This window comes from Excalfactoria chinensis, chromosome 1 (genome assembly GCF_039878825.1).
Source record: "Excalfactoria chinensis isolate bCotChi1 chromosome 1, bCotChi1.hap2, whole genome shotgun sequence".
Classification (NCBI taxonomy): Eukaryota; Metazoa; Chordata; class Aves; order Galliformes; family Phasianidae; genus Excalfactoria; species Excalfactoria chinensis.
Window position 1 is genome coordinate 84,312,746 of NC_092825.1, and position 13,506 is coordinate 84,326,251.

The window sequence follows — 13,506 nt, forward strand, 5'->3', positions numbered from 1 at the left end:
AGAATTTGAGCTGATAACTCATAAGTTATAAACAAGGAACTCAAGTCTTTGAGGAGGATTTTTGATGTCAAGTTACATGCCTATAATCTTGCACAAGAAAATCAGAAGTTTTTTTTTCATCCCTCTGGTTTCTACACGGTCTGTTATTTCTCAGAAAGACATGGATTTATCAGCAACCAGGCTACTGTGACCAAGGAGTGACATGCCATATAAAGTTGAGGGCGGAATGGTGCTGCTGACTGACCCAATCAAACACAACATGGGATGTTGATGTTTCCTGTCCCGAGAGAAGAGCCCAATAGTATTAGTGTTGTGCCACCTACCTCTCCTGGTAGCAACTTGTTTCTGGAAAGGAGTCAGGAATGTTAAAAAGCAGCTGGAGTCATCTCCATGCAAGTGTTGCAGGCACTTAAAATCATGGGGATTGAGTAGGCTTGGGAGTCAGCACCCTACAGGCACAGGTTAGGACCACCACCTTCACACTGACTTTCTTGGCCTTGACTGAAACTGCTAGAAAAATCAGGACTTCAAGTTTTGGGAACTTCAGCCATTTCCCCTAAAGATCACCCAAAATACTTGCTCCCTGTACCTCTGTCAACATGGAGGTGAGGGATGCCCTCTCTTTGAGAATGAGCAGAACATTTAATTTTGGCAATAGCAAGCCTCATCTGAGTTCCTTAAGGCCGAGCAAGTTGTCAGAATATAGTGGTTTTCCAGCTGTGTTTACGGAGAATGGTGTTACCAGTGAGCTCTGATGACCATCCTTTGGAAGTGCAAAGGTAGAGACTGAGTGGAGTATTTAACAGCAGCAAGGCTGACACACAAACACTTGACAAAGTAATGGCGGATGGGCTGGGTGATTGGGTCAGAGAGTCTTCCGAGTGGTGCCACCACTTTTCCAGAGTAAATGTTTGTGTTAGTGAAAGCCACTGCTGCATGTAAATACAGTATATATATAATCATCTATCTATACACAGTATATGGAGAAGGTCACCCTTATTAGATGCAATTCAACAGATAATAAGAGAAGTCAAGGTCAACTTGTAAATGCGGTTTTCCTATCTGTAAGGTCAGGGCAGCTGACAAGGATGCTCTACTCCTTGTGTTTCTTGCTTGTAACATCCTTCCTTGTCTCAGTAGGCTCTGAGTGCTGCAAACTTAGGGGTGTCACCTCTGCAAAGAACAGTCCAAGGCAATACTCAAAAACCACACTGTCCATCTTAGTTTGCTTGTCAAATTATCCTTGTTTATTCAAGAAACCCCTTGTTGTACACTACCTAGTCCTTTAAAGTTGATTCATTGAAGGTATTGTTTTCTCAAATTCTAGTGAAATCACTCTTTGAGATCTAATCTAATGAAGCATAAAATGATATTGAACCTACCTTATTTTTGGTTGAAGGTTTCCCATCCTTCCACTGGATCTCTGAACCCTTGGGAAGCTAATTTTCAGTGTGGTTTCCCTGCTTTCCAAATTTGTTGTACTGTATATGTCACCAAATGAATATCACTGATCAGAGAGGCTCCTTACCTCTTCCACTCACATACTATACACCAAATAAAACACTCAACCACAGCTACTTAATGTGTGGAGGTAGGGAAAGTAGGAGGGGAGAACGAATCAGTGACGTGGCTTCCTGACGCACCAAGGCTGGAGTGTGCTGCGCTGGTGACCTCCCCAAGAAGGCTGATGAGCTGCAGTGTGGACTCCCTCTAGTATCCCTCATCTGAAATAGCAACAGGGAGTGCACTCAGGAGGAAACCCAAGTGCCTGGCCATCTGCACCCCAGTGCCTTGTTTTGTAAAAAAACAAGGCCTTCAGCCCCCTCAAAAAAAGAACAACCCATAATTAATCTTTTTTTTTTTTTTATCCTTCTTTCTTCCTGAGATACAAGGAGAAGAAAAATAAAAAAGACAGAAGTACAGTTTGCCAGACTCATAATTTAATAATCTTATAATTCATTCACTGTTGTAACATACTATGTGAAGAAAAAGCCTCTAAAACATGAGGTGCCTGCAGCAATTTTTTCTGAAGCACAGATGTACATAGAGGGGGGTAGTTAACCAGATGATTTCACAATGTCTGCTGTCCCTCAGTAACATATAGTTGTATAGACCAGCACGCTTCACCATGCATCAGAACTCAGCCAAGTAACCTCTCTGGTGCTTCACTCCCAGGTCATCCCACACCAGGTCTCAGCATCACTGGCTGTAATGGACTGTGATGCACCTTTTGGCACTCCAGTAGTGGCAGGACTGAGTCTGCTTTAGGAAGATACCACAGCCCAAACATATCCAACTCAAACACAGCTGCATTCAAACCATCCTTGTGCCATTTGATCTCACATTTGTGCCCAATGGTGACACACTGCCTGTATACCTAAACAAATGGCCAGCACCTGGTCCTGCTACCTCCCTCAGCTGCTGATTGTTGGTCTTTGCAGCAGCACTGGCTTGATTGTAAATCAGTCATTGGCTGTTGCCTCCACCCCAGCATGCTGCTGGGACCTAGAAGGGTTTGCTTTATGTGTGCTTTATGGGCACGAAGCATTAGACCTGTGTGACTGCTTTTGGGAAGCTGCTTCCTGATATTTGCAGCAGGTGAGGCTTATAGTGTACTGGTGTTTGGACCTTCAAAACCACTGAAATTCAGCAGTGGGTGGAACTGTTTTCTTCTACTCACAGGCAGCACCTTAAGCAGAGGCACTGAATCTACTAATGAGGTAGGTGGTTTATTTGTTAACCTATGCTTTCCTGTTTATAAAGAAAACAGAAATCATAGGATGGTTTGGGTTGGAAGGGGTCCCAAGGAGCCTTAGGAAAGAGGAAGTCCTGAAGGGAATACTGGAACAGGCATGTGAACAAAATGCTAATAAATGCATTATACTATTTGCTACAGGATAAATCCATGATTCTCGTGTTTTGTTTGCTAATTAACAACCTTGGCGTGTGCAAACCTAGCTATTACCTAGTTTAGTATTAACGATGTAAGGAACTTGGGCATCTCTGCCTCTTTTCTATTTCTGGCCCTATACTTTAATGGCTGTTATACTGTTGCTTGGTAGGCTGAAGGCTCATTTGAGACATCAGCTCTACCACTGGTTTCTTACTAATTGTTAGCTAAAGAGCATTGCTGGGTGCTGCTGCCTGCTTGCTGGGGCAGAGCAATGATTCCCAGAAAGATCACCCTGATGTTCCTGGAGAGCATGCTTTGCTCTGCTACACTGCCAGGCACAAACACTGCCTTTGCCAGGATTAGAGATGAGGACCAAGCCCATGCTTTCTGGCAGAAGAGTTAGGACCTCTTGTGTGGTGCAGCCAACCTTCAGACACAGCAGAACAGAACAGCTTCTACTGCACAAGCCGATTCACAGGTTTTGTGTATGATTTTGACATTAGTCACACTCTTTCAGTGTTGGTATCTGAGAATGGGATTAGCTGTGGTTTCTCATAAAAAGCATGGAGATCTAAAGTAGTTCCATATTGCACAACACAGCCCCAGGTGACGATGTATGCATTATTTTTCTTTCCCAGAGTGTCTGTAACAAGCCATGCTGGATGATGTGTCACATGTTAAGAATAACTTCTTCATTTTTATTCTGATGGAATTCCAGGAAGGCAGCTTTAGTGTCCTCACACTGACTGGAAATGCTGTTATGTGTTCTAATAGCTACTGGCAGGACAGGGCAAGTACATATTAAAGGGACATGTAATTGGTTGTTCCAGAAGAAGACAAAGTGTTGTTACACAAATTGTTTCTGACAGACTTGAAGGTATCTAATGAGTTATAAACACTAAAGTAATTTTGAAATATTCAGCCTATGAAGTCTGTGAAGGTAATGAGACAGGTAATTTTAAGCTTCTTTATTGAGGGTTATTGGAACTTAAAGCCTTAGATCCATGTTCACCAATTCTAGCATTCTTCCCTACCTGCTGAGTAGTACTGAGAAGTACTACAACTGTTGAGGATGAAGAATATTTACTTGCATATTACTAAACTCCAGTCAAGGATATTTTTATTATCCCAGCCCTGAAACATATCCTTCCCTCCCTTTCTCCCTTTTTGTCATGGATTTGTCATTGATTGATGTTTGCTGGTCCCTGCAGGAAGGCAGTCAGCCAGAGATGCTGTAGCAGTCAGGTATGCATTGTGTGAGCTGGAATGGGGTCCTTGTGACCAGGAGCCCAGGGAGAGGCTGGAAGGAGCAGCCAAGGTATGCAGTCACTAGGGAGGGGGTGTTCTGTGAATAATTTCAGGTCCACCCATTTTGCCACCTGTGATGGCCATATCTGTCTTCTCTCAGGATGTTGGGAAGAGTGTAGGCTTGCTCTTTGTTAGAAGGTGCTTACTCTAGCAGCAGGCAAGTCTTCAGTGTGGTTTGGAAAGACTTTGGGAGGAGCAGAATGTTTTTGACAAGAAATAAAAAGGAGTGTGCTTCTATTCCTATGAATAGAAAGTTATGTAAATTGGGCATGCCGTTCTTTCATGCAAAGTGCAGTTCCTTTTGTGATCACTAAGTGGTGAGGTTCAGCCATGAAGATTTCATTGTAAAGATCTGCAAGTTTCTTGAAGTTCTTCTGTTGATATTTTGTTTCAAAATCATAATAGACCTAACACACACACACACACACACACACACACCTGCAAAGTCTGGAGAGCATCTTCACATCTACATCCTATAGAGGTCACTCTCACCCTGCCAGGAGGCTTTGATGCAAAAGGATAGAGTTCCAGTATATCTTCAGTGTTTTTCAGTTTTGAAGGTTCTGAGGGTGAAGATCAGAAATTAAGTATTTGCTTGTCAATCAGAGGTGTCCATTTTAAAGCTGCCAGATCCCTCTGACATGGTCCAAGGACTTGCTTCATATCTTATTGGAGCTATTTCCTATACAATAACTGTAGAATGGTTTAGAAAACCTCACAGGAAATATATTTCACAGATTTCTTGTCCTTGCTTCTTTTGATAGGTCAGAATGCCCTTCCAGAAATACTAAGGGAGAATAAGACAATGGAAATAACTCTAGGAAAGGAAAACACAGTGATATACCTCAAAGGGGGAAGACTATAGTGTAAGGCAGTCCCAGTTTGCAGAGTGAAATGAGTGAATCATTGTGCCTGCTCAAAAGTGTATGACCGGAATGTTTCTAAAGGGTAATAGGAATACCAAAACTCCAGCATTTTTTTTTTTTTAATTATTAAGGTAATTAATTACCACTTGAAGACTGAAAGGAGGAACTATGAGTGTGAACACACATAAGAAGTTTTTGTTTTATTGAGGCTTGGGCCTGTTGGTTTTCCCCAAGCCACTCACATGATCAAAGGTTAGCCTGTGCAGCAATTCAGATAAATGATAAACAAAAACATTTTGAACATGATCACAGTTGACAGCGCCGTCATCATTTGCAAAAACATAAGCCACCTAATCAGAAAACAGAAACATGCGACTGAGTGTGCCAGTAACCGTTTGATTAGCAAATGAGGTCTCGCTGACTGACTTGATGAAGGGTGAAGATGTGACCCACGGGACAAGATTTGTATTGGTTTCAGCAACGTGATCCACTGTCAGAAAAAGAGAAGCACAGAAGTTGACATGACAAAGCAAAAATAACACAAACACAGTGACTCAGAGCAGCCCAGTGAGCCACCTCAACCTGTGCCCATCTCTCCCTGGGCTCCTGTTCTGGCTGAGGCCTTGAGGCAGCACTAGCTCCTGATGCTACAGTGCACTTGCAGGCACTGAGCTGTGGTGGCCATTCCTCTTGAAGTGGCCATTCCTCTTACTCTGCGCTTGGTGCTGGCTCCAGGACCACCCAGCTGTCACCCAGAGACATAGCCAGGGTAGAAATGTGGACTTTAGTTTAAGCCCTTGACAAAACCACACAAGAAAGGTGCTTCTGAAAAACCCAGCCTTGTAAATCCTGTCTCTCTGGTGGCCTGACTGGGAAACCTAGGTTTCCAGCTTTGACACTTGTCAGAATTTTTGTTATTCAGCTGAATGCACGTGGGGCAGAAAGAGTTTATGAGGCACCTCTTACCGTATGCGCAGAAAACGGAATGTCCCTAGAGAGAGAGCAAAACATATAAAAAAGGGGAAGCCGTGGTACAATGGATCAGTCGCTTGCTTGTTGGTCCTGGGTACGAAGCTGGGATGATGGCCACTTGCCTGCTCCTCTCTGGCCTCTGGGCCCTCACCTCAGGTAATCTCCCATTCTCTTTTCTCTTCTTTGTCATTGTGCAGAAAGCTTCAGGGGACAAAGGCAGCATCTGCTCCTTGAGTTGTTGTCAGTGTGTTTGGAAGCTGCAGGCAAATATATGCCTTTATTTACAGTTTCTGCATCATAAACCAGTGACCCACAGGACTAAAACTGGATTTCAACTCCTGATTTAGATGAGACTTGAGCCAGGGTGTGGCACTGATTTTCTTTACCAAGGACAGAATTATCTGCAAGGATGGACATTATACTTTTAGACAATTACAAGTTCAGACCATTAGAACTGTGGGCATGTTACATTTGTTTTTGTACTTAACAAAGCCTGAATTTGTCCCCAGACAGCTTCCATGGCCATGGTGTGTATTCTGCCCTATTTTGCTCTGCTGAGGTCTGAACTGCAAAATACCTGCTGGCTTCATAGCTGGCTACGAGGTTTTCTGCACATCTCTGCCTAGATAAGCTATGCCAGGGGGTTTAGTTATACTTAAGGTAGACGAGTAAGCCTCAAGACACTGCAGACAGCCTTACTCCTCTTTAAAAACAATACTTTAGGTTTCTGCAAACTGAATACATTTTCAGTGCTCTATTTCTGATGCTATGTCTCTTCCCATGCACCACAGAGAGATGTGTGCAGATAAAATTTAAGAGCTATTATCCAATGAACCAAAGAACTTTGGGGCTGGGCTGTTAAACCTGGGAGCATTCAGCCACTTGCTTGTCTCTTTGTATTTTTTTCCCTATGTGGCAGTGAATTGGAAGAGGACTGATTATTTTTTCCCTTCACCCCAGAGATCCCTAATCACACATCACTGAGCCGCTGAGGTGTTTCACAGGAAGTGATGTGAGAGGTGCCACCTTCAGCTAAACTCCAATGGAAAATCATTTAAGCTGTGCTTCTAGTTTTTCCCCTGGCTGGGGTGCAAAGCATGTGCTGGGGTGGGCTGCAGTGGGATAGTGGAAGATGCTAAATGTGGTCCCTGTTTCTTCACCAGGCTCTGTGCAGGTGATGCACAAAAAGGTGCAGACGGTCCAGGCAGGTGGAAATATTACTTTCTCGTGCCAGTCAGTCACAAACGAAGATGTAATACAAGTGACCTGGCAGAAGGAGATGGATGGGGCTGAAGACAACATAGCAACTTACAGTACAATGAACGGACAAAAGATAGCAAAGGGCTACGATGGCCACGTGAGCTTTGCCCACAGCGAGCTGCAGGCCTCAGCCATCTCCCTTCACCGAGTCACCCTGCAAGATGAAGGATGCTACAAGTGCATCTTCAACACCTTTCCTTCCGGAGCTGTCACTGGCAGGATTTGCCTCAAGGTTTACGGTAAGGCACTGTAATTGCAGAAAGGGTATGACATCTTTCTGAGGACCAAGCCATTCCCTCTGGGGAAACACCTTCCCTGGTCAGTGCTCATTGCTAAATCTCTGTGAGAAAGGTGTCACAGTTTTTTCCCTGGCTTTGCCTTCCTTGTCTTTTTTACTTCTGATGGGAAGGCACTGTTGAACACTTCTCCAGTTTTCTTCCCTTTTAAGTCAACAGCAGCTGATGGGTGCCCTGCTGCTTCCCTAGAGTTCCTCTGGCCCAACACTGCACTGGCAGCTGTCCCCACGTGTCCCCCTGACTTGCTGACCTGTATCTTGTACAGGTCAGCATCAGCTTGTTTCACAGAGAGCCAAAGCACGCATCCACAAGTATCCTCACACGCAAGGAGCCCTGTGCTGGGGAAAGAAGCAGCCTTGGCTTATGAGGAATGATGACATAAGCAACAGTGGACAGAAAAGGGGAAACATGGGGGAAAAACAGATCTGAAGCAGAGGTCTTTTTTTTTCCTCTCTTCTGATAAAGCTCCTAGAGCAGATCACTTGATGCTGAGTCATGCAGAGGGTAAATGCTGAGGAATTACAGGAATATATGGAAGAACTTAGCAGAGAGATTTCATTCTTGCTTACTATGTGAATCTAAACGTGGAGTTAAATGGGCTCTCATTTATTCTGTCTGGTTTTTTTATCCAAGTGCGGGAAATGTTTCACAAAATTACCAGCTTTGTGGCTATGATCCACCTCTTTCATGCCTCGAGCTCTGCTAAACAAAAGCAACAAAAGCTGTTGTTTTAATTTGTTTTTGTTTTGTTTTGTTTTCCTGCTAGATGTACTCCTGTCAACTGCTCTACCTGCTTCTCTCAAAGGCACGTCAGCTGGGGGTTTCACTTCCCTGGCAGCAGGCAGCCTGCTGCCTCAGTGCTAGGGTGAGCACGTCACCAACTAAGTGCTTGCAGAAAGGGTTCATTTTAGCATAGCTGCAATAACACATTTGAGATGGTCTTAATTTCCTTGATTTCCCAGCCAAGCCTTTCAGCAGGCTGGAAGGGAAAAGATGGCAGAAATGATCGGGGGCAAGGTGATGCCAGGCAAGGCAAGCAAGCTGACTAATGGCAGCACATGCAGCAAATGAGCTGCTGGCATGTGTCTGCCATCTGACAGGAACAGCCAGGAAGTTTACAGGATGGTTATTGCCCGATTGCAACAGCCTTAATCAGAAGAGGCTCTTCCAGAATGGACACAGTGTTGCGTAGTGTGGGGAAGTGAAAACTTGATAAGAACAAGATATGATGCTGGGAAAAGTGGAATAGGCATGGGAGACAGAAATCTTAGAACTGTTTAGCTGAAAAATAACAATGTGAAGCAGTAGCAGCAGTCTTCTACCCCATAATAAACGATTTCTTGGCACAGTATTTTCAACCTGCTTTGTAGGTTTCTTTAGCACCTGTTCTTTCACCTCTCTTTTCCACTAGAAATATTTTGCTGACCTTTATTTCGAAAGAAGATGAGAATGAAACCCAGAAAGGGATAGAGTTTGGAGTATGGAGAGAGGTGCATGTGTCACTTGAGTCTAAGCAAGGTTTTGCTGGGTCCAAGACCTATAGACACCTTCTGCCTGCAGAATGAAATTACTGAAATGTAAGAGAAAGTGATTACATATTTTGACTGTGTATCTACTACAGGCATATAGTAAGGCGAAGAGCAACTATCCATTGTTTTTCTTACCTACAAATAATTCCCTGGATTCCAGTGTGGGAAGGCAGATTACTGTCTAGTGGGGAGAATAGATTTGACTCACGTGTGTCTGCCAAGATGTGATGCTGAGCAGTTTTTCTCTCCTCCTCTGTGTGCCTTTATAAGCAATGATTCACCTTAATCTTTTGTAATTGGTTGAGATTTGAGATTGCCAGACTGGAGCAATGGTACAGATCTGCCTTCTGTGCTTTTTAAATCATGCTCTCTGTTAACACTCAAGGGAAAAAAGTCCATTACAGTTTTCCTTTATTGTTTTAGGACATCATAACCTAATGTTTGAAGTTAGCTCTGTGGGTGGTTGTGCTATTTTTATACATCCCGTGAGTGAAAGAAGAAGTTCAGAAATCATTTATTAATCAAAACATAAAGTGTTTATGACACTCATCATTTCAAAGATGGGAGATTTTGAGAAATTCCAACTGAAATCCCCATAAGCCTTTTCTTTTTTTTAAGCTCTCAGAGAAACACAAATAGGGTTTCATCATCTCTGTTTCTAGGGTCTGAGTTTCTATCTGTGGGTGATGCAAACATTGAGAAATACCTACTTTATTCTTCTAGGCAGCATAACCATAGTAATAGTGAAGCAAAGCCATACGAAAGCAAAAATGATGATGTAAGATGTCTCAGTGGCTGTTATGGCTTGAAAGATCCAGACAGTTTCATGAAGTGCAGATAGGATTTTACCAGGGGCACAGGTGCTGCTATGCAGTTGGCATGTGCTGTTTCCCCCCCCTTTTACAGGACCACTTGGTGTTCTCTATGTGTCATTCATACAGAATCCTTCTTTTAATGCCCAAAATGAAACATGAAGTCATTTTTCTCAGGAAGACTAAGCAAATCTTTCTGTTTAAACCCAGCATTACTAAAAAATAGTAATTGTTCTGACTTTTTCTTTTTTGCTGTGTAAAATAGCAGTATATGCATATAGCACTATTAAATAGTACTATTTCTCATCTAGTTAATAGACACTTTTTAAATGAGAAGGCATTCATATTAACTCAAACTTGAATAAAACCAGAAATGCTATTGCACTTAAATGATTTTTTAAAGGCAGCATTATCAGAAGCAGACACCCAGAAGTAGAATATGATTTAGACCCCTGTATTACCAGCACGTGCATTGATGTAGAGGCCAGGCTGATGAATTGTTACCTGGAAACTTGTGTTTTGGGAGATCTCACTCCCAAATGGAGTTATATGTCTTTATAAGTCTTAGCATGACAGTCTGAGTTAAATAGACTGGTTTGAGGAGGAGCTTAGATGAGGTGACTTCCAGAGGTCCTTTGAAACCTGGTTTATAGTTTGATTTTATGATCTGATTGATTTTCACAGGTACAAAGTGCATCCATGATAGTAGCAGTGAATAGCAGATATTAAGTTCTCATGTTTGGTTGTTCCAAACAATGCAAGGTTTGGGTACTTTGACAATCATCCCATTGCCTCCTAATGAGTTTCAAGTGTCAAACTCCAAAAGATTTCCCTCCAGGACCAAGTGCCTTGGTTTTCCTACTCCATACATGTGTGCCCCAGTGGCGCAGTGGTAGAATTGCTGCTTGCAACACCGGTGGCCCGGGGTTCGAATCCCCCCTGTGGTGCAGGGGGTAGAAGTGCCGCTTTGCTACACAGAGGGCTCGAAACCCAGGAGTTGGACTCGATGATCTCTAAGGTCCCTTCCAACTCGCACGATACTGTGATACTGTGATACAGTGGAAAAGAGCTTATCATCTCTGTGTTTTCTTCTGCTTTCTTGAAAACAGCTTATCTTGTCCAGGGATGTCTCAGGTGTCAAAGAAAGCTTCTTGCACTTCTCCCCCTTCTTTATTTTCTGAAAACACTGCAAATATAAATAGGAATCAACAAGCAGGTTTCATGTGAATATGTGTGAGTGGTATCTGAGGTTCTTTGCATCTGCTAAGACTAAATAAGACTGCAGTTTCAAATCTTGAAGAGGAGGAATTTGGAAAAATGATCTTTAACAAAACTTTTGGAGGTTACCATGACACCCCTAAATTTAACATTACAGGAAAGAAAAAAATGAGCACAAAGCCTTCACCAGGGAAGCAGAGGGGCAGTGCTGAGCTCTGCTCTGTGTGACAGCAACAGGGCCCAAGGGAATGGCTGCAAGTCCCTTCCAGCTTGAGGTATTCTGTGATTCTAAGATAACGGTAAATACAAGTGTTCTTAGCTCAAATGTAAGAAGTAAGTAACACATTTTTTTACTTTGTGTTTTACAGCCATCTCAGACCCCAAAGTGGAAGCCAAGCTTATACCCAGCCCTGACAAAGCTGAAGTCTCTGAGGAAGTGGTGGGAATGAGCTGCTCAGCAACAGGGAAGCCAGCTCCAAAAATCTCCTGGCACCTTCCCAGCACCCTGCTGCAGAAACCAAAGGAGTACCACATAAAGCTCAGCAACCAGACCATCACTGTCATCAGCAACTTTACCCATGCCCACTCCAAAATCCTCAAGGAGTACCCCATTGCCTGTGTGATCCAGCACCCATTTCTAAATGTGACCCTGTCCTTGCCTATGGACAATCTGACACAAGGTCAGTAGCCAACCCTACTCCATCCCTGGAATAGAAGACATGGAAATATGTCCTGGGCTATATTAGCCTCTAAGGGCTGGAGGGCAGGTGGGAAAGGCACCATGAAGAGCAGCTGGGATGGGGAGGGACAGAAGAAGGTGCTAGGGAACAGCCAGACATCCTGGGCAATGATGCAGACATTTGGCATCCATTTGGGACACTGTGATGTGTCACTGGGTCATCAGACCCCAAACACAGGTCTGTTAGTTTTACTGCTTGTATGTATGCTTGCACATGACTCTTTAGCTCCTCTGACCCAGGAGATCAGCCAAGGGATGTCCAAAATGGGTTTGGATATTTTTATTTCATACACAAGCCTGACTGAACACCTGCTACTTTCCCCACAGGTCAGGACAGTATTATGGCACCAACCATGGCCATTGTTGTGGGGCTGTTGGTCCCTCTGATGTTCCTCCTCGCTTTGCTCCTTTACTGCTGCCTGAGACACCTTCGTGACCCAGAGAGAAACCCAGCCTGGCCTTGCTGGGTAGGTCTGTGTTCCCTCACTGAGGAACAGCAAAGTTCAAATGGGAACCATACCCTTATATCACTCTTCTGCATGGCTAGGCCATGCCTTCAAGGATGTGTCTTGAACAGGAGGGGGGATCTTGAAGAGGAGCATGCCACAGTGCGTTGCTTAGGATGGGAAATGCAGCCAAATTTGACTCTGCTGGGTTCTGTGAAGGATGCAAGATCAAAACAGGAGCAGACCCAGCTGGATGCTGCCACGTGACTAAGTCCTGTTTTGTGTTGAAGGCACCTCAGCCTCTCTGCAGAACGTGCCTGAGACATGCACCTTTGCCTCTAATTAATGTTGTGGAGAAAAAATAAGGCAGTGTCAGGAAGTACAATGCATTCCTTTCACTGATGCTATTTTTCTAAGTCCAAGCTGAGGTCTGCTAAGGGGGTTGTGAGAGGAAAGGCTCTGCCTACCACGCTTGAGCACCGACAGACACAAAGCCTGATTTGCTAATGCAGGCAGCCCAAGTCTGAACCCCTGCACTTAAAACATCCATATATTTTTCAAAAAGTGAAATAAAACATCTCTTCTGCTAGGTCCTTGCTGTGTGTGCCAAAGAGAGAACATGTGGATGGTCCATGCTTACTGGCAAGCGGGCTACCACTGCAGTGCCCAACACGTGAGCTCCTGCATGCCCTGCACATGGACATCTTGGACTGTCATGTAGACCTGATGTGACATCACACCAAAGGAATTACAGAGGGGCAAAAAAAGGAATGTCTTATAATACTTATTTATTTTCCTAGACAACTGCATTCCATTTTGTAGAAGAAAAGCTGTGAATTATTTATTTGAGACTCTAAGACTGTTGGCAATGTGTGTGTCTGTAATGCAACTTCTATGCTGCACTTATTCTCTTCCCACATTTCAACATCCCAGGCTCCAAGAGGAATGAGGACTGTCCGAAGCAGTATGGTATTTTGTGGGACAGTGATTTAAAAGGTACTGCTCCAGGTGGAGGGAAGCAGAAGGAGTGTGGGACTCTGCTGGCATTACTGAGAGCTGCCAGGAACCTTCTCGTCAGCGCGCATGGGAGATGGAGCATGTCTGCAGCTGGATCAGACTTGAAACCCTGGCGGCAGGCTCCAAGCCATCAGACACCAGGAAGTTACC

General features: G+C 43.9%; 1 protein-coding gene across 3 annotated transcripts; it reads left to right on the forward strand.

The window, feature by feature from the left end:
* Positions 1–2,547: 2,547 nt before the first annotated feature.
* On the forward strand, positions 2,548–13,193 carry LOC140261800 (OX-2 membrane glycoprotein-like). Of its 3 annotated transcripts, XM_072355630.1 has the most exons (7): positions 2,548–2,720; positions 4,105–4,211; positions 6,045–6,195; positions 7,203–7,538; positions 11,523–11,834; positions 12,221–12,360; positions 12,930–13,193. In XM_072355630.1, the coding sequence occupies exons 3-7, from the start codon at positions 6,147–6,149 to the stop codon at positions 13,014–13,016; spliced, it is 924 nt and encodes a 307-aa protein (XP_072211731.1). In that variant the 5' UTR covers positions 2,548–2,720; positions 4,105–4,211; positions 6,045–6,146; the 3' UTR covers positions 13,017–13,193. The 3 variants fall into 3 exon arrangements, with proteins under 3 accessions (XP_072211731.1, XP_072211740.1, XP_072211749.1); XM_072355639.1 differs by lacking the exon at positions 6,045–6,195; XM_072355648.1 differs by lacking the exons at positions 4,105–4,211; positions 6,045–6,195 and having other exon boundaries at positions 2,678–2,720.
* The last annotated feature ends 313 nt before the right edge of the window (positions 13,194–13,506 follow it).

Excerpts from the sequence above, each read along its gene's own strand:
- LOC140261800 (XM_072355630.1), top strand. The coding sequence starts at position 6,147 with ATGATGGCCACTTGCCTGCTCCTCTCTGGCCTCTGGGCCCTCACCTCA. Across the intron at positions 6,196-7,202 it reads CCTCTGGGCCCTCACCTCAG|GCTCTGTGCAGGTGATGCAC; the intron begins GTAATCTCCCAT and ends TTTCTTCACCAG. Across the intron at positions 7,539-11,522 it reads GATTTGCCTCAAGGTTTACG|CCATCTCAGACCCCAAAGTG; the intron begins GTAAGGCACTGT and ends TGTGTTTTACAG.